We start from the raw sequence: 24,672 nt of genomic DNA, 5'->3' as shown, positions 1-24,672 counted from the left end.
TAACCTGGGCCAGGACTTTCCCCCTCATCGGCAGGAGGGGCAGGTGGGCTTTAGAACGGCCGTGAAACCACCTGCGATCGAGCCCCGGCCGCAATTTCACGCTGACAGGCAATTCAGGCCCACCCAGCATGAAACGTGGCTCCGCATTGGCCAGGAAGGACCAAGCAGGGGCAGGGGCCAATGGCCAGTTTAGAAACAGCCCAGAAAGGCCGCCAGGGAGGAGCTTCTGTCTCCCGTTGTAACAATGGCTGGACACAACCGGCAGGGGGGCAAGTCGGGTGGGCACTCAGCCCGCCTCTTCTCTGATGAGTGCCTCGAGGTCCTCCTGGAGGAGGTGGATGCCAGGAGGGGCACTCTTGTCCCCAGGTATGGGGGGAGGAGGAGGCCAGCGCACCTCATCAAGAGGGCATGGGAGGAGGTGGCAATGCTGGTGATGTGGTGCAGTGCTCCTGGGTGCAGTGCCAGAAGAGGTTCAATGAGCTGCGATGCACAGGAAGGGCGAGTACCATGTTGGCGTGGGTCAGTGTGCAGATGTGTTAAGGTCTGACCATCCCCCCCGCGGAGCTCAGGGTTGTTAAAGTCCAAGTGCCAACTGTCAATCACACCGAAGCTGGCCAAGGGGGTGAGCCCCTGGCTGCTCGGACTGAGTGTCTTGCGGCTCCAGGATCTCGACTCGGATGTGCCTCAGCTGGGGTTGGCCATGCTGCAATGGGGCTGCAGGTAGAGAGTGGACTCATCAATGCTCCTCTGTCCTTTCAGGAGAAGACGACCCATAACCAGACAGAGGTTGCGTACAGGCAGAGGACAGCCCAAACTGCTGCTGCTCTCCCAGTTCGAGCTCGAGAGCCGGCACACACTCCCCATTCAACCGAGTGTGGAGGCGCGGAGGTGCCAGATGAAGGTAAAGAGTACAGGGCACAGAGGTGAGAGTTTCGTCTTATGCAACCATTCTAGTGCAGTCTCCTCATTGACAGGAGCCTCAAATCTGGAGTCCCCATTGATCATTGGAAGTCGAGGGCACCATGATGCAGATCTCCATTGTCTCACCAGGGTGCCTGGCATGCGCAGTGAAAGGGTGATGACTGTAACTAATGACAGGTTCACCAGCTCTCCGGACCTCGAAGGGCCACCCCCAACACTGGAGGACCACCAGGCGTCATTTGTACCTGAGTCACACCCGCTCTCTGAAGCAAGCACCAGCACAGGTACCAGCGCCTCATAGACATTTACAGCACAGAAGGAGGCCATTCGGCCCATCATGTCCACACCAGTCAACAAAGATCTGATTACTCTAATTCCATTTTCCAGTACTTGGCTATGTGCCCTGGAGGCTATGGCAACGCAAGTGAATATCTAAATACTTCTTAAATGTTATGAGAGTTCCTGACTCAACCACCCTTTCAGACAGTGAGTTCCAGACTCCCACCACCCTCAGGGTGAAAAAATTACTCCTCAACTCCCCTCTTAGCTTTCTACCTCTGACCTTATATCTATGCCCCTTGGTTATTGACCCCTCTACTAATGGAAAAAATTGTCTGCCTATCCACCCTATCTATGCCCCTCATAATCTTATCCACCTCTACCAGGTCCCCTCTCAACCTTCACTGCTCCAAGGAAAACAACCCCAGCCTATCCAATCTTTCCTCATAGCTCCGACCCTCCAGCCCAGGCAGCATCCTGGTAAATCTCCTCTGCAACCTCTCCAGTGCAATCACATCCTTCCTATAATGTGGTGACCAGAACTGCACACAGTATTCCAGCTGGGGCCTAACCAGCATTTTATACAGTTCCAGCATAACTTCCCTGCTCTTGTATTCTACATCTCAGCTAATAAAGGCAAGTATCCAAATGCCTTCTTAATCACCTTATCTACCTGCCCTGCTACCTTCAGGGATCTGTGGATATGCACACCAAGGTCCCTCTGATCTTCAGTACTTTCCAGGGTCCTACCATTCATAGTGTAATCTCTTGCCTTGTTACCCTCCCCAAGTGCATTACCTCACGCTTTTCCGGGTTGAATTCCATTTGCCACTGCTCTGCCCACCTGACCAGTCTATTGATATCCTCCTGCAGTTTACGGCTATCCTCCTCACTATTTACCACCCTACCAATTTTCATGTCATCCGTGAACTTCTTGATCAAACCCCCTACATTTACGTCCAAATCATTTATGTACACCACAAACAGCAAGGGCCCCAGCACTAAGCCCTGTGGAACCCCACTGGAAACAGGCTTCCAGTCACAGAAACATCCCTCTACCATACCCTCTGCTTCCTGCCTCTCAGCCAATTTTGGATCCAATGTGCCACTTTGCCTTGGATCCCGTGGTCTCTTACTTTCTTGACCAGTCTGCCATGAGGGACCTTATCAAAAGCCTTGCTGAAGTCCATGTAGACCACATCAAATGCATTACCCTCATCAACACTCCTTGTTACCTCCTCAAAAAACACAATCAAATTTGTCAAACATGACCTTCCCTTAACAAATCCATGCTGACTATCCCTGATTAATCCTTGTCTCTCCAAGTGCAGATATATTCTGCCCCTCAGAATTCTTTCTAGTAACTTCTCCACCGAGGTTAGACTGACTGGCCTGTAATTTTCTGGTCTATCCCTTCTCCCTTTTTTTAATAATGAGACAATGTTAGAAGTCCTCCAGTCCTCTGGCACCTCACCTGTGGCCAGAGAGGATTTGAAAATTACTGCCAGGGCCCCTGATATCTCTTCCCTTGTCTCCCTCAACAGCCTGGGATACATCTCATCCTGGCCTGGAGATTTATCCACTTTTAAGGCTGCTAAACCCACTAGTACCTCCTCTCTCTATGTTCATTTCCTCTAATATTTCACAGTCCTCCACCCTGATGTCTATACCTGCGTCATCCTTTTTCATTGTGAAGACCGACACAAAGTATTCATTGAGGATTGTACCCACGTCTTCTGGGTCCACACACAGATTACCCCTATGGTCCCTAATTGGCCCTACTCTTTCCCTAGTTATCCTCTTGCTCTTTATATATTTAATAGACCCCTTTGGATTTTCCTTTATTCTGCCAACCAATGCTTTCTCATGCACTCTCTTAGCTTTCTTAATTTCCTTAAGTTCCCCCCTGCACTTTTTATACTCCTCTAGGGCCTTTGCTGTATTGAGCCCTCGGTATCTGCCATAAGCTTCTCTTTTTTCCTTAACCTTTATGTCCCTTGACATCCAGGATTCTCCGGACTTGGTCGTCCCCTTTGTCTTTATGTGAACATATTTGCCCTGTACTCTCGATATTTCCTCCTTGAATGCCTCCCACTGCTCTGACATATTTTCATCTGTAAGTAGCTGCTCCCAGTCCACTTGGGCCAAATTGTTCATCTGAGTAAAATTAACCTTTCCCCAGCTTAGAACTTTTATTCACAGCCCAACCTTATCCTCTTCCATATCTATCCTAAATCTAACTGAGTTTTGGTCACTATCTCCAAAATGCTCCCCTACTGATATACCTTCCATCTACCCGGGCTTATTTCTGAATATTAGGTCCAGAACTGCCCCCTCCCTTGTTGGGCTTTCGACATACTGTCTAAAAACATTCTCCAGGATGCAACTTAAGAATTTTGCTCCCTCCCTACCTTGCACACTAAAACTATCCCAGTTAATATTTGGGTAGTTAAAATCCCCTATTATTCTTACACTTCTCTGAAATTTGATTATATATTTGATCCTCTATCTCTCCCTGACTGTTTGGTGGGCTATAGTACACACCCAACAGCGTGTTTGCCCCTTTTGTGTTTTTACTCCTACCCATATGGCCTCATTTGATGAATATTCAATGACTCGCCTCCACCACCTTCTTAGGCAGAGAATTTCAAAGTCACACAACCTCCTGAGAGAAAAAAATTCTCCATATCTCTGTCCTAAAAGGGCAACCCCCAATTTTAAAACAATGCCCCCTAGTTCTGGACTCACCCACAGGAGGAAACATCCTTTCCATGTCCACCTTGTCAAGGCCGTTCAGGGTCTTGTAAACTTCAATCAAATCACCCCTCACTCTTCTAAACTCCAGTGGAAACAAGCCCAGTCTGTCCAATCTTTCCTCATAAGACAACCCACTCATTCCAGGTATCAATCTAGTAAATCTCCTCTGAACCGCCTCCAATGCATTTACATCCTTCCTTAAATAAGGAGACAAAAACTGCTCACAGTATTCAAGATGTGGTCTCACCAATGCCCTGTATAACTGAAGCATAACATCCTTACTTTTATGTCAATCCCTCTCATAATAAAGGATAGCATTCCATTAGCCTTCTTAATTACTGTACCTGCATACTAACTTGTGACTCATGTACTAAACACCTAGATCCCTCTGCACCTCAGAATTCTGCAGTTGTTCTCCATTAAGTAATACTCCGTTTTTTTATTCTTCCTGCCAAAGTGAACAACTTCACATTTTCCCACATTAAACTCCATCTGCCAGATTTTTGCCCACTCAACTTATCTATATCCACCTGCAACTTCTGCAATGTCCTCTTCACAACATATTTTCCTACCTATCTGTGTCACCTGCAAATTTAGCTACCATGCCTTCACTCCCATCATCTATGTTATTGATGTAAATTGTTAAAAAGTTGAGGCCCCAGTACAGACCCCTGTGGGACTCTACTTGTCACATCCTGCCAATCAGAAAATCATCCATTTATACATACTCTGTTCTCTGCCAGCCAGCCAATCTTCTATCCATGCTAATATGTTACCCCTACACCATGAGCTTTTATTTTCCATAATAATCTTTGATGTGGCACCTTATCAAATGCCTTCTGGAAATCCAAGTACAGTATACCTTCAGGCTCCCCTTTATCCACAGCACATGTTACTCCTTCGAAAAACTCAAATAAATTGGGTAAACATGATTTCCCTTTCACCAAGCGGTGCTGACCCTTCCCGATTACCTTGAGTTTTTCTAAGTGCCCAGCTACCAACTCTTTAATGATCAATTCTAACATCTTCCCCACGACAGACGTCAAGCTAAGTGATCTATAGTTTCCTGTTTTCTGCCTCCCTCCCTTCTTGAATAGAGGGGTTATATTTGCTACTTTCAGTCTGATGGAACCTTTCCAGAATCTAGGGAATTTTGGAAAATTAACACCAACGCATCTACCACCTCATTAGCCACCTCTTTTAAGACCCAAGGATGAAGTTCATCTGGACCTGAAGACTTGTCAGCTCAAAGCTCCATCAGTTTGCTCAGCACTGCTTCCCTAGTGATTGTAATTTCACCAAGTTCCTCTCTCCCCTCCACCTCCTGATTTATAGCTATTACTGGAATGTTTTTTATATCCTTCGTAATGAAGACAGAAGCAAAATATTTGTTCATTACATCTGTCATTTCCTTATTATCTACTATTAACTCCCCATTCTCATTCTCTAGTAAACCAACACTCACTTTACCTACTCTTTTCTTGTTTAAATACCTGTAGAAACTCTTGCTATCCATTTTTACATTTCTAGCTAGCTTCCTCTCATACTGTAATTTCTTTCTCCCGATTAACCTTTTAGTCATTCTCTGCCATTCTTTATATTCTGACCAATCATCTGACCTGCCACTCATTTTTGTGCAGTTAAATGCTTTTTCCTTAAGTTTGATGCTTTACTTATCTTCTTTAGTTAACCATGGATGGTGGGTCCTCCCCTTAGAATTTTTCTTTATAGTAGGAATATACTTATTCTGAATATTCTGAAATATCCCCTTAAATGTCTGCCACTGCTTCTCTATTGTTTATCCTCTAGTCTAGTTTCCCAGTTCACTTCAGCCAGCTCAGCTTTCATCCCCACATAGTCGCCCTTATTTAAGTTTAAGATACTAGTCTTAGACCCACTCTTCTCCCTTTCAAAAACAGAATTACCTGGAAAAACTCAGCAGGTCTGGCAGCATCGGTGAAGAAAAGAGTTGACGTTTCAAGTCCTCATGACCCTTCAGCAGAATTGTCGAAGTTCTGTCAAAGGGTCATGAGGACTCGAAACGTCAACTCTTTTCTTCTCCGCCGATGCTGCCAGACCTGCTGAGTTTTTCCAGGTAATTCTGTTTTTGTTTTGGGTTTCCAGCATCCGCAGCTTTTTGTTTTTTTCTTCTCCCTTTCAAACTGGATGTAAAATTCAGTCATATTGTGGTCGCTGCTACCTAGGGGTGCCTTCACTCGGAGGTCATTAATTAATCCTGTAACATTACAGAACAAAGGGAAACATGAAAGGTCACATCCCAGACTAAGAAGAGTCATTACTCATCTCCTAAAACCATCCAAAGAGGTGTTTCCTGACTTGAAAGGGTCATTACGAAAATAAGACAATGATTGTCACAAACCCTCAGGGTGAATGTCTGTAAACAATAGCCCAGATTGTGGCTAATCCATGAAGCACAACACCATATTTGGAAAAGGGAACTATCTGAAATCATACAGGAAGGCAGCCATGTTGGTCTTTTAATCTTTAAGGGGAGGAAGTGGTAGTGGTAATGTCGGTAGACAGGTAATCCAGAGGAAAACAAAAACAAAAATACCTGGAGAAACTCAGCAGGTCTGGCAGCATCTGTGGAGAGGAACACAGTTAACGTTTCGAGTCCGAATGACCCTTCAACAGAACTAAGGAAAAATAGAAAAGAGGTGAAATATAAGCTGGTTTAAGGGGTGGGGGGGGGAGTACAGGTACAGCTGGATAGAGGGCCAGTGATAGGTAATTCAGGGACCCAGGCTAATGCCCAGGGGGCACGAGTTCAAATCCCACCACAGGAGCTGGTGGAATTTAAATTCAATTAATGAAATCTGGAATTGAAAACGAGTAATGAAGCTATCGTCAATTTATGTAAAAACCACCTGGTTCACTAATGCCCTATAGGGAAGGAAATCTGCCATCCTTACCTGGTCTGGTTTACATGTGACTCCAGACCCACAGCAATGTGGTTGACTCTTAACTGCCCTCTGAAATGGTCGAGCAAGACGCTCAGTTCAAAGGCAATTAAGGCCAGGCAATAAATGCTGGCCTTGCCGGTGATGCCCACATCCCATGAAAGAATAAAGAAGTGCTGTCTGCAAGACCCAACAATTGCAGAAACAGCAACAGCAAAGGCAACAACAGCTATACCTCAGGAACTGGAGACTGCAACATTCTAAGATCTCCAAATCTGTTCCTTTTCAAATCCACAACAAAGTGAACCGGCCTCCTAACAACAAGGCTACAAGTAACTAACTCCATGACCTGCAGAAAGTTCATCTCTTCAAGCAAATCCTGCAACCATTCTGGTGTTCAGCTTCCGCTACAGAATTCACCAACCTACACTTCGAGAGTGAAAAAAACCTCCTTCACCAGGTCAGCCCCACGTGTTTTTCCGAGACGATCTAATCACATGACTTATGAATTTTTTTTATTATTATTTGTTCATGGGATATGGGCATCGCTGGCAGGGTTTGCATTTGTTGTCCATTCCTAATTGCCCTTGAGAACTGATTGGCTTGTTAGGCTATTTCAGAGGGCATTTTAAGAGGCAACCACATTTCTGTGGGTCTGGAGTGACATGTAAACCAGACCAGGTAAGGACAGCAGATTTCCTTCCCTAAAGGACATTCGTGACCCAGGTAGGTTTTTATGACAATCAATAATGGTCTCATGGTCATCACCAGACTTTTCATTCCAGATCTTTCTTTTTATTGAATTCAAATTTCGAACCTGGGTCCCCAGAGCATTACCGAGTACCTGAAGTACGGGTCCAGTGACAATACTGCTATGCCGATGCCTCCTCGGCACTATTCTCTTTAACTGTATTTTTCTCAAAAGAGTGCGAGAGTGAGTGAGTGAGAGAAAGACGTAGCGTCAGATTTTCGGGGTAGACACTTGAATAAATAATCCTCTTTATTTAGACCCACAAAAAGCTTGCAGCTGGTTATTCAAATAGTCCATACACTCAGGTTAAGAAACACACACCTCTTCCTTCTCAAAAACACAAGCTGATACAGGACAGTAAGGGAAGGGAACAAGGGTTCCAGTTCTCTCCCATCCCTGTCAGTAACAGAATTGAGAACTGCATCCAGGATCTGAACCAATTGGAGTCAAGGAGCTGAATTTGACATTGAAAGAAGAAATTAGAAGAAAAAGGGAAATGTTCAATCGCTGAAATTGTTTCTAAAAAAAATGGATGACAGCAGCAGGCTTCATATATATAACACTAGAAAGTAGAAAGGATGAATTATTTGTAGAACAGGAGGATTTAACTTGGCATTAACAACCATAACAACGGAACATCTTAGGGCAGTAGCTGACCAGGTGGAACTTAGTGTGACAAAACTGGCAAGAAAGCCAGAGGTCCGCAAAATGCTGGCTAAGCAATTTTCTCTCACTCCAGAACCAGGACAGGCAGAAGATACAAAACCTGAAATGGACCCGGTTACCGTAGGAAAAACTCATCTGGAAGAGTGAGGCGAGAGTTAGAATTTCAGACGAGATAGAAAGAAAAGAGGGAGAGAAAGAGAGGCTTTCAAAGAGAAAAGTTTGGGAAGGAATTGCCCGCATGAAAGGACAGTGAAATGAGACAGATTGAATCGGTTAGGAAGAAACTGGTTTTACATAGTGGGGAAGTCGCTAGTAATTCAAGTGACTCTAGTTAGTAACGAAATTTGATATGGAGGATATAGAAGCATTTCTTCTTGGCCTTTGAGAAGCTTGCAGATAGGTTAAAGTGGCCCAAGAAAATTTGGACTCTCCTGATGGAGGGTCAGTTAACAGAAAAAGCCCATGAGGTTTATTCCCTGTGGTCTGCCAAGAGTAAAACAAAACACTATCCTGCAGGCGTATGAGTTCGTACCAGAAGCATTCCACCAGACTGTTAGGAAATCTCACAAAAAGCCCACTCAAAGCTTCCTCGAATTTGAAAGAATTAAAAAACTTGCAAGCACTCAAAATTGACCACACATACAATGGATTAAGAGACGTAATCCTACTGAACAAAGAAAAGTACAGCACAGGAACAGGCCCTTCGGCCCTCCAAGCCTGCGCCGATCATATTGCCTGTCAAACTAAAACATTTTGCACTTTCTGGGTCCGTATCCCTCTATTCCCATCCAATTCATGTATTTGTCAAGCTGCCTCTTAAGCACCACTATCGTACCTGCTTCCACCACCTCCTCTGGCAGCGAGTTCCAGACACTCACTACCCTCTGCATAAAAAACTTGCCCCGCACATCTCCTCTATAGTTTTCTCCTCTCACCTTAAATCTATGTCCCCTAGTAATTGACTCTTCCACCCTGGGAAAAAGCTTCTGACTATCTACTCTGTCCATGCCACTCATAATTTTGTAAACTTCTATCAAGTCGCCCCTCAATCTCCGTCGCTGTAGTGAGAACAATCTGAGTTTCTCCAACCTCTCCTCATAGCTAATAACCTCCAGACTAGGCAGCATCCTGGTAAACCTCCTCTGCACCCTCTCCAACGCCTCCATATCCTTCTGGTAATGTGATGACCAGAATTGCATGCAATATTCCAAGTGTGGCCTAACCAAGGTTCTATACAGCTGCAGCATGACTTCCCAGCTTTTATACTCAGTACCCCTGCCGATGAAGGCAAGCATGCCATATGCCTTCCTGACTACCTTATCCACCTGCGTTGCCACTTTCAGTGACCTGTGGACCTGAACACCCAGATCCCTCTGCCCGTCGATGCACTTAAGGGTTCTGCCATTTACTGTATAATTCCTACCTGTATTAGACCTCCCAAAATGCATTACTTCACATTTGTCCGGATTAAACTCCATCTACCATTTCTCCGCCCAAGTCTCCAGCCGATCTATATCCCGTTGTATTCTTTGACAATCCTCTTCACTATCTGCAACTCCACCAAGCTTAGTGTCATCTGCAAACTTACTAATTAGCCCAGTTATATTTTCCTCCAAATCATTTACATATACTACAAACAGCAAAGGTCCCAGCACTGATACCTGCGGAACACCACTCGTCACAGCTCTCCATTCAGAAAAGCACCCTTCCACTGTTACCCTCTGTCTTCTATGTCCAAGCCAATTTTGTATCCATCTTGCCAGCTCACCTCTGATCCCGTGCGACTTTACCTTCTGTACCAGTCTGCCATAAGGGACCTTGTCAAAGGCCTTACTGAAATCCACGTAGATAACATCCACTGCCCTTCCATTGTCAATCATCTTTGTCACTTCCTCAAAAAACTCAATCAAGTTAGTGAGATACGACCTTCCTTTCACAAAACCATGCTGCCTCTCACTAATACACCCATTTGCTTCCAATTGGTAGTAAATCCTGTCACAAAGAATCTTCTCCAATAATTTCCCTACCACTGACGTAAGGCTCACTGGCCTGTAATTTCCTGGATTATCCCTGCTACTCTTCTTAAACAATGGAACAACATTGGCCATTCTCCAGTACTCTGGGAGCTTGCCCGTAGCCAGTGAATTTACAAAGATTTCTGTCAAGGCCCCAGCAATCTCCTCCCTTGCCTCCTTCAGTACTCTGGGGTAGATCCCATCTGGCCCTGGGGACTTATCCACCTTAATATTCTTCAAGACGCCTAACACCTCTTTTTTGATCTCAACATGATCCAGACTATCTACACACTCTTCCCTAGACAAATCGACCGCTAAGTCCTTCTCTTTGGTGAATACTGATGAGAAGTACTCATTTAGTATCTCTCCCATTTCTTCTGACTCCACACACAGATTCCCACCTCTGTCCCTGAGTGGGCCTATCCTTTCCCTGGCTACTCTCTTGCTTTTTACATATGTATAAAAGGCCTTGGGATTTTCCTTAATCCTGGGTGCCAATGACTTTTCATGACTCCTTTTAGCCCTCCTGACTCCTTGCTTAAGTTTCTTCCTACTTTCTTTATGTTCTCCACGGGCTTCATCTGTTCCCAGCCTTCTAGCCCTTATGAATGCTTCCCTTTTCTTTTTGACCAATCTCACAATATCCTTCGTTATCCAAGGTTCCTGAAACTTGCCATACTTATCCTTCATCCTAGCAGGAACATGCCAGTCCTGAATTCTTATCAACTGACGTTTGAAACCCCCCACATGTCAGTTGTTGATTTGCCCTCAAACATCCGCCTCCAGTCTAGAATCCTCAGTTCCTGCCTAATATTGTTATAATTAGCCTTCCCCCAATTAAGCACCTTAACCCGAGGACTCCTGTTATCATTATCCACCAGTACCCTGAAACTTACTGAATTATGGTCACTTTTCCCGAAATGCTCCCCTACTGAAACTTCGACCACCTGGCCGGGTTCATTCCCTAATTCCAGGTCCAGTATTGCCCCTTCCCTTGTTGGACTGTCTACATATTGTCTCAGGAAGCCCTCCTGGATGCACCTTACAAATTCTGCACCATCCAAACCCCTAGCACTAAGTGATTCCCAGTCAATATAGGGAAAGTTAAAATCACCCACCACAACAACCCTATTGCATTTGCATCTTTCCAAAATCTGCCTACATAAAAGTTCCTCAATCTCCTGCCAGCAATTGGGAGGCCTATAGTAAACCCCCAACATTGTGACTGCACCCCTCCTATTCCGGAGCTCTACCCATATTGCCTCGCTGCATGAGCCCACCGAGGTGTCCTCCTGTCGTACAGCTGTGATATTCCCCTTAACCAGCAGTGCAACTCCCCACCTCTTCTACATCCCTCTCTATCCTGCCTGAAACATCTAAACCCTGGAACGTTTATCTGCCAATTCTGTCCATCCTTCAACCAAGTCTCTGTAATAGCAATAACATCATAGTCCCAAAAACTAATCCAAGCACTAAACTCATCTGCCTTGCCTGTTATACTTCTCGCATTAAAACAAATGCATTTCAGACCCCCAGTCCCACTGTGTTCAGTAATTTCTCCCTGCCTGCCCTTCCTCTTAGTCCTACTGGCCATATTCACTGGTTCCCAGTCATTTATTTCACCTGCTGACCTATTGCTCTGGTTCCCACCCCCCCTGCCATACTAGTTTAAACCCTCCCGAGTGACACTAGCAATTTTTGAAGGGGTTCAAAAATTGCTAACCATACACCTTAAAACTCATGTAGAGGATCAAAGAGTCTCAAAAGCCAGAGTAGACAACTATGAAGTAACAGATAAACCTCTAACTCAAAACAAACTTGAGTCGAGTAACTCCTACAAGCTAGGGAGATAGAATAGATGGAAATGAAGCAGAAATGGACTCAAGAGAAAAAGGCGTGTGTGTAGAAAAGAAAAGTCAGTTCGGTCTCCAACTTTTAAAAGAAGGAACCTGGATGGTAAACCAGCAGGAGCATGCCCAGTGTGTGTTTTCAGTGTGGAAAGCCTTGACACAAGAACAATTTGTTGGCATGCCAAAAGGCCAACAGGCGGAGCTTCAGTCACAATAGTGTCTGTAGTCATGGGGGTAGTGAACTTGTACTCAGATGTAGCAGGGGAGAGACCAGGTTACCTACCAGAAACAAAAAATAAAAATACCTGGAAAAACTCAGCAGGTCTGGCAGCATCGGCGGAGAAGAGTACATTTGACGTTTCAAGTCCTCATAACCCTTTAACAGAACTAAGTAAAAATAGGAGAGGGGTGAAATATAAGCTGGTTTAAGGGTGGGGGGAGAGGAGAGAGAGGGGGGCGGTAGTTGTTGGGACAAGCAAGCAGTGATAGGAGCAGATAACCAAAAGATGTCACAGACAAAAGAACAAAGAGGTGTTGAAGGTGGTGATATTATCTAAAAGAATGTGCTAATTAAGAATGCAGGACATGCAAGGTAGCTCTAGTGGGGGTCGGGTGAAATAAGACTAAAAGGGCATAAACGGTATAGATAAATGATCAGTGGAATACATTAAAAATAATGGAAATAGGTGGGAAAAGAAAAACTTATATAAATTATTGGAAAAAACAAGGAGGAAGGGGAAGAAACAGAAAGGGGGTGGGGATGGAGGAGAGAGTTCATGATCTAAAATTGTTGAACTCAATATTCAGTCCGGAAGGCTGTAAAGTGCCTAGTCGGAAGATGAGGTGCTGTTCCTCCAGTTTGCGTTGGGCTTCACTGGAACAATGCAGCAAGCCAAGGACGGACATGTGGGCAAGAGAGCAGGGTGGAGTGTTGAAATGGCAAGTGACAGGGAGGTCTGGGTCATGCTTGCGGGCAGACCGAAGGTGTTCGCCAAGCGGTCACCCAGTCTGCGTTTGGTCTCTCCAATGTAGAGGAAACCGCATTGGGAGCAACGAATGCAGTAGACTAAGTTGAAGGAAATGCAAGTGAAATGCTGCCTCACTTGAAAGGAGTGTTTGGGCCCTTGGACGGTGAGGAGAGGGGAAGTAAAGGGGCAGGTGTTGCACCTTCTGCGGTTGCATGGGAAGGTGCCATAGGAGGGGGTTGAGGTGTAGGGGGTGATGGAGGAGTGGACCAGGGTGTCTCGGAGGGAATGATCCCTGCGGAATGCCACCAGGGGGGTGAAAGGAAGATGTGTTTGGTGGTGGCATCATGCTGGAGTTGGCGGAAATGGCGGAGGATGATCCTTTGAATGCGGAGGCTGGTGGGGTGATAAGTGAAGACAAGGGGGACCCTATCAGAAAGTTTTGCACAAAGGGAAAATGACTCCTTTCATATCCCAGACACCAGGTCAAGAGATAACCATCCTCAGGGACACTGGTTTCCTAACTGTAGAGTAGGTCTTGTCAGTCAAGCTTGTTCCAAGTTTACCAGTGCAGGGGCTGACCTATTGCTGGGCAATGTTTCAGAAGGAGCTGAGATACTGTTTCCAGAGAGTCCAGAGCCTTCTGATAAACTTGCAGAATCAAATTCAACAAAGATCTTCAGTTAAAACTTGATAAATGTTAAGCAGCAGAGGTCTCAATGAAGTAAGTATCTTGAAAAACACGTTTAACAGGAAAAGGAATAGCTGGTGAAACAGAATTTAAAACCAAGAGTGATAAACTGTTCATTCTTGGTCATGAAAAGAGTAATTTATTTCTTGAATTCCGATACAATTCAGAGAGCCAGAGAAATGAGAGGTACAGAATGGAAGAGCAGATAGGGAAAATTTTAAGAACCAGATTGCAGGATCTAATGAGTGAATTAAAGAAGTCTAAAGAGCAGTCAGTAACCTGGGAAGAAAGATTCTGAAATGAACTTAATGTCCAAGCGAAGCTGGTAATCTTGTTTCAGGGTTCCACAAATGAACCTGAAACAAAGATAACTGAACCCACCAGAGCATTTACTGAGCTAAATGAAAAGATTAACAAGCTTGGGAAAGAATTGAAAAATGAGAGAGTAAACAAATACTTGGGTAAAATTGTGAAAGAAACGGAAATAAAAGTTCCATTTTTGAACAGTCAGCAGGAAGAACATGAACATGTGCAGGAGACTGTGGGAGACCTAAAGGATAAACTGGAAAATGACTTGAGTAAAGAGAGGAAAACTCCCTCAGTGCAAATTTATTCATCTGGTTTTGATCAAAACAACGAAAAGAGAAAATCTATATTGGAGGAAGTGATTGAGGAAGATAGTTTTGAAGCTGGTTGTCAATCAGACATACACTGTTTCTGAAGCAAACTTAAAGGACCCATTGAAGGCATGTTTCCATTAACAGAGGAGAAGAGTAAGTAAAACCTCATGTTCTTTTGTATTAAAGTTTTGAAACCTATGCAAAAGTCATTTGTATCACACAGCATGACTAATATGCATCCATATTTGAAGAGACCACCAAAGTGTTGGTTTGCAGTCACACCAACAAGGTTGGAAACCTGAGTACAAAATAGAGAATCAAGCTGGTCAAGATGTTTCTAAAGAAAGTTTTAATGTATCTTCACTACCTTTGGTTGACCATGAAAAGATCATAGCCAAAAACCATGTAATTGTCGCTGTTCTATTCAGAGTTTAAAGAAAAGGTGTAGGAGAAAAGGCAGATACTGAGTTATGATAATTCTATGATGTTTAAATCCTGCTAATCCTAGTTGGTACATGTATTGGCTTTTGTTTTGGCTAAACCATTACAGGTTTGTAACAAGATACATGTAATTGTGAAACAAAATGAAAAGCTTATTTGCAGAGTATGTAATAAGCTTTTTATTAGAAATTTATGATGTTATGTTCTTGTAAAGAAAATGTTAAGCCATTGTGAAGCAACCTTTACTGTAGTGAAGCTGCCTTTCTTTTGAGGGGGTGTGTAACAAACTCCTATACTTAGTTTAAGTTTAAATTAAAGTCGCAGTTTGGGAACAACAGTTCCTGGTGGGCCTCGGGATGTCTGCGCGTGCACTAGCTGGGAAAGGTTTGAACAGTTCCTTGATTTAATGTTCTTTAGGCCAGGAACCAGCCCTGCGCAGACGCGCAGAAAAGAAGTAAAACAGCGCAAAAAGTAGGCCAGGTGACATGAACAGGAACACCATTCGAGAGAAGGTGCCCCAGGGAATAGGACAAGGAGAGGGGAACAGGGAGAAGGTCCCAAACCAGGGAGCGGAACAGAAAGACGCCCCAGAAAAAAATTCTAGGTGCAGACAAAGATAGGGATCAGAGATAGCTCCCATTGAGTCAAGATAAATGGCAAGAGCAGAGAAAAAAACTTTAAATTAAAGAAAAAACCGCAGGAGCAGACCTGAGGCAAAGTGGGATTGAGACACCCTGAAGATCTGAAAGGGTAGCTGAAGACTGATGACTCTGTGTTGCAGTCTGTAAGGGCAAAGATACCCTTTTGGAGCAGTGGTGTTCTACTCGTCACAGCTGAAGATCTGAAATAGTGCTTGGGGGTGAAGCTCAAGTGTATGTGGAGACCCTGGGGAAAGGAACTTCAGAAGGCGAGATGGAAACTCTGAACGTGGATCCTTGTTGAAGCTGTCCAAGTAGGGCAACATTTGGAGAGAATTCCAAGGTGAGCTCTTCAAATGTGAAGATCGGAAACCCTTGTGAGAAACAGAGTTTCAGCGAGACCGGTCAGCTCACAGTGTAACAAGCATCTGGGTGGGTTGTTGAAAAATCCACGGAATCTGTTATGGTCGTGTCTGTTATTTATTTTGGAGTGTGAAGTGTCTGACCACAGTTCACCAGTTGGTTCACATGTACTGCATACTTACCCTTAATATAAGATAGAGATTGTAAATAGTTTTATCTTTCTGAATCTGTATGTGTCTGTAGAGAGATAGCTGGTGGAGGGAATATTGAATATTTGAATCATTTTCTTGTGTTTGTATTGATATCTTTCCAACCTTTTTTGTCTGGTGTAATATAGTTCATTTTTATTATTTAATAAACTTATGATCTTATGGTCATCATAAATATTTTATTCTTAGTATTAAAAGTTCATCAGCAGACTCTTTGAATTTGTTCAGTAACTTTCCTCCAGGGTTTGTAAAAAACATCAGGATCTATCAAACCAGGTTTCACCCTGGAATTTGGCTTATCCAGTATTATCAGCTGGGATCGTAACAACGGGAACAGCTTTCCGTTGTCTACCTTATCCAATCCTGTCCTAATCTCATCCCCTTCTATCAAATCTCCCCTCAATCTCCTTTACTCCAAGGAGAACAATCCCAGATTCTCTAACCGAACCTTGTAGCTAAAGTCCCTCATCTCTGGAACCATTCTGGTAAATCCCCTCTGCGCCCTCTCAAGGACCTTCATATCCTTCCTAAAGTGTGGTGAACAGAAATGGACACAATACACTAGTTTGGGCTGAACCAGAGTTTTAAAAAGGTTCAGCATAACATCCCTGTTTTGTTCTCAATGCCTCTATTTATTAAGCCCAAGATCCCATATCCTATGCTAAACACTCTCTCAATATGTCCTGCCACCTTCAAAGATCGATGTACATATACCCCCAGATCCCTCTGACCCTGCACTCTCTTTAGAGCTGTGTCATTCAGACTATACTGCCTCTGCCTGTACCTTCTGCTAAAATGGATCACCTCACACTTGCCTGTATTCAACTCCACCTGCCACTTGTCTGCCCATTCTGCTAGCCTATCTATGTCCTGTTGTAGTCGATCGGTCTCATCCTCACTGTTTGCCTCACCTCCAAGTTTGGGATCATCAGCAAATTTGGAAATTTTACTCTGTATTCCCATATCCAATAAAAGCAGTGCTCCTATCACTGACCGATGGGGAACACCACTGTCTACCATCCTCCAGTCTGAAAGACAACCATTTACCACCACTCGCTGTTTCCTGTCCTTAAGCCAGTTTGCTATCCAAGCTGACACTGACCCTCCTATTCCATGAGCCTCAGTTTTGTTAACCAGCCTTTTATGTGGTACTTTGTCAAAAGCTTTCTTAAAATCCATATAGACAATATCTACCGCATCCCCTTCATCAACCTTCCCTGTTACTTAATAAAAAAATTCAACCAGATGAGTCAAACACAATCTCTCTTCAACAAATCTGTGCTGCTGTCCTTAAATAACAAGAACCTCAGCTTCTCCATTGATTTTTAACCTCTTTATTGTTTCTAAAACCTTACCACCACTGATGTTAAACTGACCATTCTGTAATTACCCGGATGTCCTTACACCCTTTCTTGAATAAGGGTGTCACATTTGCCACTCTCCAATCCTCTGGCACCTTCCCTATACTTAGTGAAGACTGAAAGATTTTGGCAAGTCCTTCCACCATCACTCCCTTCAGCAACCTGGGATGCAAACTCTCTGGACCAGGCGACTTATCCACTCTAAGAATAACCAGCTTTCCAGTACATCTTCTCTATCTATTACTATCTACTTTTATTCAGACTCGAGGAAGGTTTGTAGTGGAGGTCCCCAGTGTTGGGACGCTCGCTTTTCCTGATATACATTAATAACCTAGACTGTGGTGTTACAGACAATATTGGCCCTAACTCTTCAAGAAGCCTCCAGCCTTTGTGTATAAGTCAGTAAAGTGACTGAAGGTGGGGAAGCCATTTGGAATTCCACTGTCAAGTGGGTACTGTGTTAACTTGCTGGTTTTGTTTTAAATCTAAAATCTATTTGAACTGTTGCCATAAAGTGAGTATGTAACTGGGAGTCAGGCTAATTAGGAATTTTAGGATTTGTTATAGTAGTAAATAATTGTAGTCTTATGTATGTGCTTGAAATCTTTTATTTTGTTAAGAAATTTTTTAATTTACTTTTTCAAATCTCATGGGGTCTTCGTGGACTCATTGCTTCTGAATTCAGTACACACATCTTCTCATAATAAAACAAATTACAAAACTGTTGTGATAGCATGGTCAAGTTTCCCTTGTTATTATAACACTAAGTCATTGAAGGTGACAGGACAGGTGGAGAGCACAGTTAAAGTGTACAGTATCCTAGGCTTTATTAATAGGGGCATAAAGTACAAGAGCAAGGAGGTTATGTTGAACTTGTATAAGACACTAGTTTGGCTTCAGATGGAGTATTGTGTCCAGTTCTGGCTGCCACACTTTAGGAAGGATGTGAAGACATTGGAGAGAGTGCAGAAAATGGTTCCAGCGAGAATGGTTCCAGGGATAAGGAACTTCAGTTATGAAGACAGATTGGAAAGGTTGGGACAGTTGTCCTTGCAAAAAAGAAGGCTGGGAGGAGATGTAATAGAGGTGCTCAAAATCATGAGGGGTCTGGACAGAGTAGGTAAGGAGAAACTATTCCCATTGGTGGAAGAATTCAGAATGAGAGGGCACAGATTTAAAGTAATTAGCAAAAGAAGCAGTGGAGACATGAGGAGAATTCTTTTCATGCAGCGAGTGGTCAGGTTTTGGAATGCACTGCCTGAGAGTGTGGTGGAGGCAGATTCAATTGAAGCTTTCAAGAGAGAATTTGACTGTTATCTGAACAGGAAGAATGTGCAGGGGAGGTGGAGAATAGCACTAAGGGAATTGCTCATTTGGAGAGCTGGTACAGACACAATAGGCCAAATGGCCTCCTTCTGCACAGTAACGATTCTGTGACTACCCTGTCCTTAACTTCCCCTCACTCTTTCAGTCCAACTTTGTCATCACCTGCTTCCTTTATGAAGAAAGATGCAAAGTATTTATTTGATACTTTGGCTATTTGTCGACATGAAGGCTTCCTTTTTGGGTCTGTAATAGCTACAACCTTTTCCCTAGCAAGCTATGTTTTATATAGTTCTAAAATGTTTTAGGGTTCAATTTAATCTTGCTTGTTAATTTTGGCTCAATCTCTCTTTGCCCCTGGTATTTACTTTTCAGTTCCCTCCTCTACCTAGCAACTTCTTCATGGTGATTACCTGAACCTTGCTCCTGACATTTGTAACCTGCCTCCTTTTATTGTTTTAATTTTTGTTTTATTGCCATCTCAGGTACATTAGGTCAGGATGCTTTACCCTTTCTCTGGAAGGAATAGGCTGAGTTTGTAGCTGAACAATCCCTTCCCTAAATGCATTTCATTAATCTGCTCTATCCCACCATCACCTTTCCCAATCCACATTTACTTGATCTCTTTAAAATCAATGAAATTAGCTCTTCCCCAATTGAGTATTTTTAATTTTAATATTTTCTGGTTTCCTTCCATAATAACGCAAAACATTTCCTGCCTCTTAATAAAACCCAGAGTTGATCCCGCTCAGAGCCATTAAAAAGGGACTTTACCCAGTGAACAGCAGTCAGTCCCTTCCCATTCCCCTCAGAACCAATTACACAAATCCCTTTCCAGGGATGGAACAAATCATTGCAGACTCACCATTCCAGAATCCAAAATTAGTCCCGCCTTCAAACATGTACCTGGGAAAATAACAGACAACAAACTAAATAGGAATGTTCTCTGACTGAGTCAGCCAATCCCCAGCTCCAGACAGAGAGTGGTGGGGGCGGGGTTAGTGGCAGGGGCGGGGTTAGTGGCAGGGGCGGGGTTAGTGGCAGGGGCGGGGTTAGTGGCAGGGGCAGAGGCGGCAGCCGGGGTGGGAGTAGCTGCAGGGGCGGGAGTAGGGGCGGGGTCAGGGTAGTGGTGGGGGCGGTGTTAGGGGCGGGGGTGGGTGTAGTGGCAGTGGTGGGGGCAGGGTTGGGGCGGGGTTAGGGGTGGGGGTGGGGGTGGTGGTAGTGGTGGGAGCCGGGTTAGGGACGGGGTTATGGGTGGGGGCGGGGTTAGGGGCGGGGGTGGGGGTGGGGGTAGTGGCAGTGGTGGGGGTGGGGGTAGTGGCAGTGGTGGGGGCGGGGTTGGGGCGGGGTTATGGGTGGGGGAGGGGTTAGGGGCGGGGGTGGGGGTGGGGTCAGGGGCGGAGGTGGGGTCAGGGGCGGGGGTGGGGTCAGGGGCGGGGGTGGGGTCAGGGGCGGGGGTGGGGTCAGGGGCGGGGGTGGGGTCAGGGGCGGGGGTAGTGGTAGTGGCAGGGGCGGGGGTGGGGTCAGGGGCGGGGGTGGGGTCAGGGGCGGGGGTGGGGTCAGGGGCGGGGGTGGGGTCAGGGGCGGGGGTGGGGTCAGGGGCGGGGGCGGGGGCGGGGGTTAGGGGCGGGGGTGGAGGTAGGGGCGGGGGTGGGGGTAGGGGCAGGGGTGGGGTTAGGGGCAGGGGTGGGGTTAGGGGCAGGGGTGGGGTTAGGGGCAGGGGCGGAGGTGGGGGCAGGGGCGGAGATGGGGTCAGGGGCGGGGGTGGGGTTAGGGGCGGGGGTTGTGGTGTGGGCGGAGTTAGAGGCGGTGGTGGGGGTAGTGGTGGGGGCGGGGTTAGGGGTGGGGTTGGGGGCGGTGTTAGGGGTAGGGGTGGGGGTAGTGGTGGGGGCGGGGGTGGGGGTAGGGGCGGGGTTAGGGGGCGGGGGTGGGGTTAGGGGCGGGAGTGGAGTTAGGGGCGGGGGTGGGGTTAGGGGCGGGGGTGGGGTTAGGGGCGGGGGTGGGGTTAGGGGCGGGGGTGGGGTTAGGGGCGGGGGTGGGGTTAGGGGCGGGGGTGGGGTTAGGGGCGGGGGTGGGGTTAGGGGCGGGGGTGGGGTTAGGGGCGGGGGTGGGGTAGTGGTAGTGGCGGGGGTGGGGACGGGGTTAGGGGCGGGGGTGGGGGTTGTGGTGGGGGCGGGGGTGGGGGTTGTGGTGGGGGCGGGGTTAGTGGCGGGGGTGGGGGTTGTGGTGGGGGCGGGGTTAGTGGTGGGGGCGGGGTTAGTGGTGGGGGCGGGGTTAGTGGTGGGGGCGGGGTTAGTGGCGGGGGTGGGGTAGTGGTAGTGGCGGGGGTGGGGGCGGGGTTAGGGGCGGGGGTGGGGGTTGTGGTGGGGGTGGGGTTAGGGTTGGGGGTAGTGGCAGTGGCGGGGGTGGGGGCGGGGTTAGGGGCGGGGGTGGGGTAGTGGCGGGGTGGGGGCGGAGTTAGGGGCGTGGGTGGGGTTAGGGGCGGGGGTGGAGGTAGGGGCAGGGGTGGGGTAGTGGTAGTGGCGGGGGTGGGGGTGGGGTTAGGGGCGCGGGTGGGGTAGTGGCGGGGGTGGGGGCGGGGTTAGGGGCGGGGGTGGGGTAGTGGTAGTGGCGGGGGTGGGGGCGGGGGGCGGGGGTGGGGGTAGGGGCGGGGTTGGGGTGGGGGCGGGGTTGGGGGCGGGGGTGGGGTAGTGGTAGTGGCGGGGGTGGGGGCGGGGTTGGGGCGGGGGTGGGGTTAGGGGCGGGGTGGAGTAGTGGCGGGTGCGGGGAAGGGCGTGATGTTGCTGCTGATGGTGGGACCGTGGAACAAGGAGAAGACTAGGGCAGCCAGCAAGTCGGGGGTACAGGAGAGGGGAGTTCAGAGGGGCAGTGTTCAGAGCAATAAATTTGCCCGGGGGGCATTTAAAGGTGATTCATTTACATATTCACATTGGCTCCGAGTTGTAGCATCTCCTCCAGCATTTTGGTGGCATTTCCAGTAGGAATGATCGAGTGTTCCACTCCCCAGTAATCGAGCCATCCCACATAGAACTCCGAATTCACCTAGAGAACCAAAATTCAACTGCACAGGTCATTAACAGACAACAGCAACTGGAATGAAGTAGAAAAGTCACCTCATTAACCTGCCCCACTTCACCCACACACCCTGGGACCCTCCGTCTTCCTCCTCAGGGTCCTCCACCATCCCCCACCCACCAGGATAGCACCGCCCCACCCCCCCACCTCCCCTGGGTCTACCACATCACACTCCCCGAGGTCCTCTACAGAACCCCCAGGGCCCATTCCACCCTACCCCCTGGAGTCCTCCCACACCACCCAGAGCCCAACCCCACTCACCAATGGGCCTTCCGGCTCAAACTGCCTTTGGATTCGAAACGAGGAGTTGACATCATCAGCTGTGGGATCAGCAAACACAGTGATTAACCAAAGCAGCCCAAAAACCAGCAACAAGCAGCCCACCCACCCCCAGCGGAGGAGTCCCCAAGGGTCAAAGATACAAGAATAAATGCCCGAGATTTAGGAGACAGCAGAACTCTTTTGAATAGTCAGACTGGAGATTTTGGGACGTGTAGACTCAATTTCGGGACTGAATCACAGAGCATCGCAACATTGAAGAATAGGTTAGAGAGGAGTTAATGGAATAAACAGGTCACCTGGGCTGAGGACTCTAGCATGGTCTGGATGGGCCAAATACCCTGTTCAAGTTGTAATTCCAGCCCTGCTGATCTCAGTCGGTGAGCAGGCCATTCGGCCCCTCGAATGTGCTCCTCCATTAGGTGAGATTTTGGCTGATCGGTACCTGAACTCCATTTACTCATCTTTGCTCCATACCTGAGTGCCCTTACTCAACATGAAGTTCTGGAATCTCCAAGACTAGGGAGCAGCCCGGCGAGAGCCGGCGTCTGGGGGACCCTAGCCCAGCGAGAGCCGGCGTCTGGGGGAAGCGCAGCCCAGTGAGAGTCAGCGTCTGGGGGACTGTAGCCCAGTGAGAATGGGGGATGATTGCAACTTACTGGTGCCGAAGTCAATGGTTGCATAGATCCCCTGCAATGTGCCACAGTTCAGCTCCTGCACCCGGTTCCCGTCAGTCGTGAATAGCAACACATCCTCGCCCAGGAATGAACGCATGACCTCACGCAGGTGTCTTAAATAGTTATAATCACAAGTAAAATAACTACCATACTCGTTCTCCACCTGCAGAAGGAGCAAGGACATCCCTGGGTCAGTTAGAATGAGAGAGGCAGAGGGAGGGTCTGGTTGTGTTTGCACTGGCAGCAAACTGCTCTCACCTGAAAACTGATGATGGGCCCTCCATTCTGGTACATTAAGGGTTTCATCTTTGGTAACAGAACTGCAAACCATTTATCCACTGCTGCTAGGTAATCTGAGAGAAACGAGAATTTATCATCACAGTTATCACCAGTCTGAACTCACCAATCCTCCTCTGATTGGACCCTTCCCCTGGCTACAAACACAGAATCCATTCAGCCTGTTGTGCCTGTGTCACCTCTTTGAAAGAGTTATCCAATTGGTCCCGCTGCCCTGCCTATTCCACACAGATCTCAATGTCTCCACTTCAACTCTTTATCCAATTCCCTTTTGAAAGTTTTTATTGAATCTGCTTCCACCGCCCTTTCAGGCAGCATCTTCCAGATCACAGTAACTCACTGAAATATTCCACATCTCTCCCCCTGGTTCTTTTCCCTATTCTCTTCACTCTGTGTCCCTCTGGTTACCGATCCTCCTGCCACTGGAGACATTTTCTCCTTATTCACTCTATCTAAACCCCTCAAGATTTTGAAATCCCCAATTTAATCTCCCCTTAACCTTCTCTGCTCTAAGGAGAACAATCCCAGCTTCTCCAGTCTCTCCACATTAACTGAAGTCCCTCATCCCTGCTCCCATCCTGGTAAATCTCCCTCCGCACCCTCTCCAAGGCCTTGACGTCCTTCCTAAAGTGTGGGACCCAGAATTGGACACAATCCTCCAGCTGGAGTCTAACCAGTGATTTATAAAGTATAAATATAAACTAACTTAAAGTATAACTTCCTTACTTTCTGTCATCTATTCCTCTACTAGTAAAAACCATGTACCCCATATTCTTTATTAGCAGATTCTCAACTTGTGCTGCCGTCTTCAATGATTTGTGTACATTTACCCCCAGCTCTCTCTCTTCCTGTGCCCCCTTTAAAATTGTTCCATTTAGTTTATATTGCCTCTCATTTTTCCTACCAAAATGTCTCACTTGCACTTCTGTGTCATTACTTATGTCTATCATGAGTCTGCCCATCACACCAGACTGTCTATATCCTCCTTAAGTTTCTTACTATCCTCTTCATTGTACTCATTGTGCAGTCTTGTGTCATCTGTAAATTTTGAAATGAAGTTCTGTATAGCCTAATCCAGGTCAGCAGCATGGATTTCAAAAAGAGCAGTGCCCTGAATCCTGACCTCTGGGGAACATCACAATACAGCCTTCCCTCCCACAATGTTCACCACAATGCTGTTTTCTGTCCCTTAGCTGCTACTCTCCCTTTAATCCCTTGGGATTTAATTTTGCTAACTAGGCTAACAAGGAGGATTGATGAGTGTAGTGCAGTGAACGTTGTCTACATGGATTTTAGTAAAGCATTTAACAAGGCCCCACATGGCAGACTGATCGGGAAAGTGAGATCTCATGGGATACAGGGAAAGGTGACAGGTTAGATCCAAAATTGGCTCAGTGACAGGAAACTAAGGGTAATGGTTGATGGATGTTTTTGCGAATAGAAAATGGTTTCCAATGGTGTTCCACAGGGCTCAGTGTTGGGGCCCTTGTTGTTTGTTGTATATATTAATGATTTAGACTTAAATGTGGGAGGAATAGTTTGGAAATTTGCAGATGACACAAACATTGGCTGT

The 24,672-nt window shown here is 46.6% G+C and overlaps 1 protein-coding gene across 3 annotated transcripts in view; it reads right to left on the bottom strand.

Moving 5' to 3' along the window:
- Positions 1 to 24,672, bottom strand: part of LOC121285143 (beta-galactosidase-like) — a 132,103-nt gene that overhangs the window by 59,172 nt on the left and 48,259 nt on the right. For all 3 annotated transcript variants that reach the window (XM_041201372.1, XM_041201373.1, XM_041201374.1), the window contains 5 exons: positions 23,061 to 23,155; positions 22,785 to 22,965; positions 22,108 to 22,166; positions 21,692 to 21,813; positions 19,637 to 19,677 (listed from right to left, as the gene is read on the bottom strand). In XM_041201372.1, the coding sequence (XP_041057306.1) occupies positions 19,637 to 19,677; positions 21,692 to 21,813; positions 22,108 to 22,166; positions 22,785 to 22,965; positions 23,061 to 23,155 (498 nt within the window). The remainder of the gene's footprint in view (positions 1 to 19,636; positions 19,678 to 21,691; positions 21,814 to 22,107; positions 22,167 to 22,784; positions 22,966 to 23,060; positions 23,156 to 24,672) is intronic.

Source organism: Carcharodon carcharias, chromosome 12, assembly GCF_017639515.1.
Source record: "Carcharodon carcharias isolate sCarCar2 chromosome 12, sCarCar2.pri, whole genome shotgun sequence".
NCBI classification, from domain to species: domain Eukaryota; kingdom Metazoa; phylum Chordata; class Chondrichthyes; order Lamniformes; family Lamnidae; genus Carcharodon; species Carcharodon carcharias.
The sequence above is the reverse complement of the archived record's forward strand: the minus strand, read 5'-3'. Positions and strand labels throughout refer to the sequence as shown.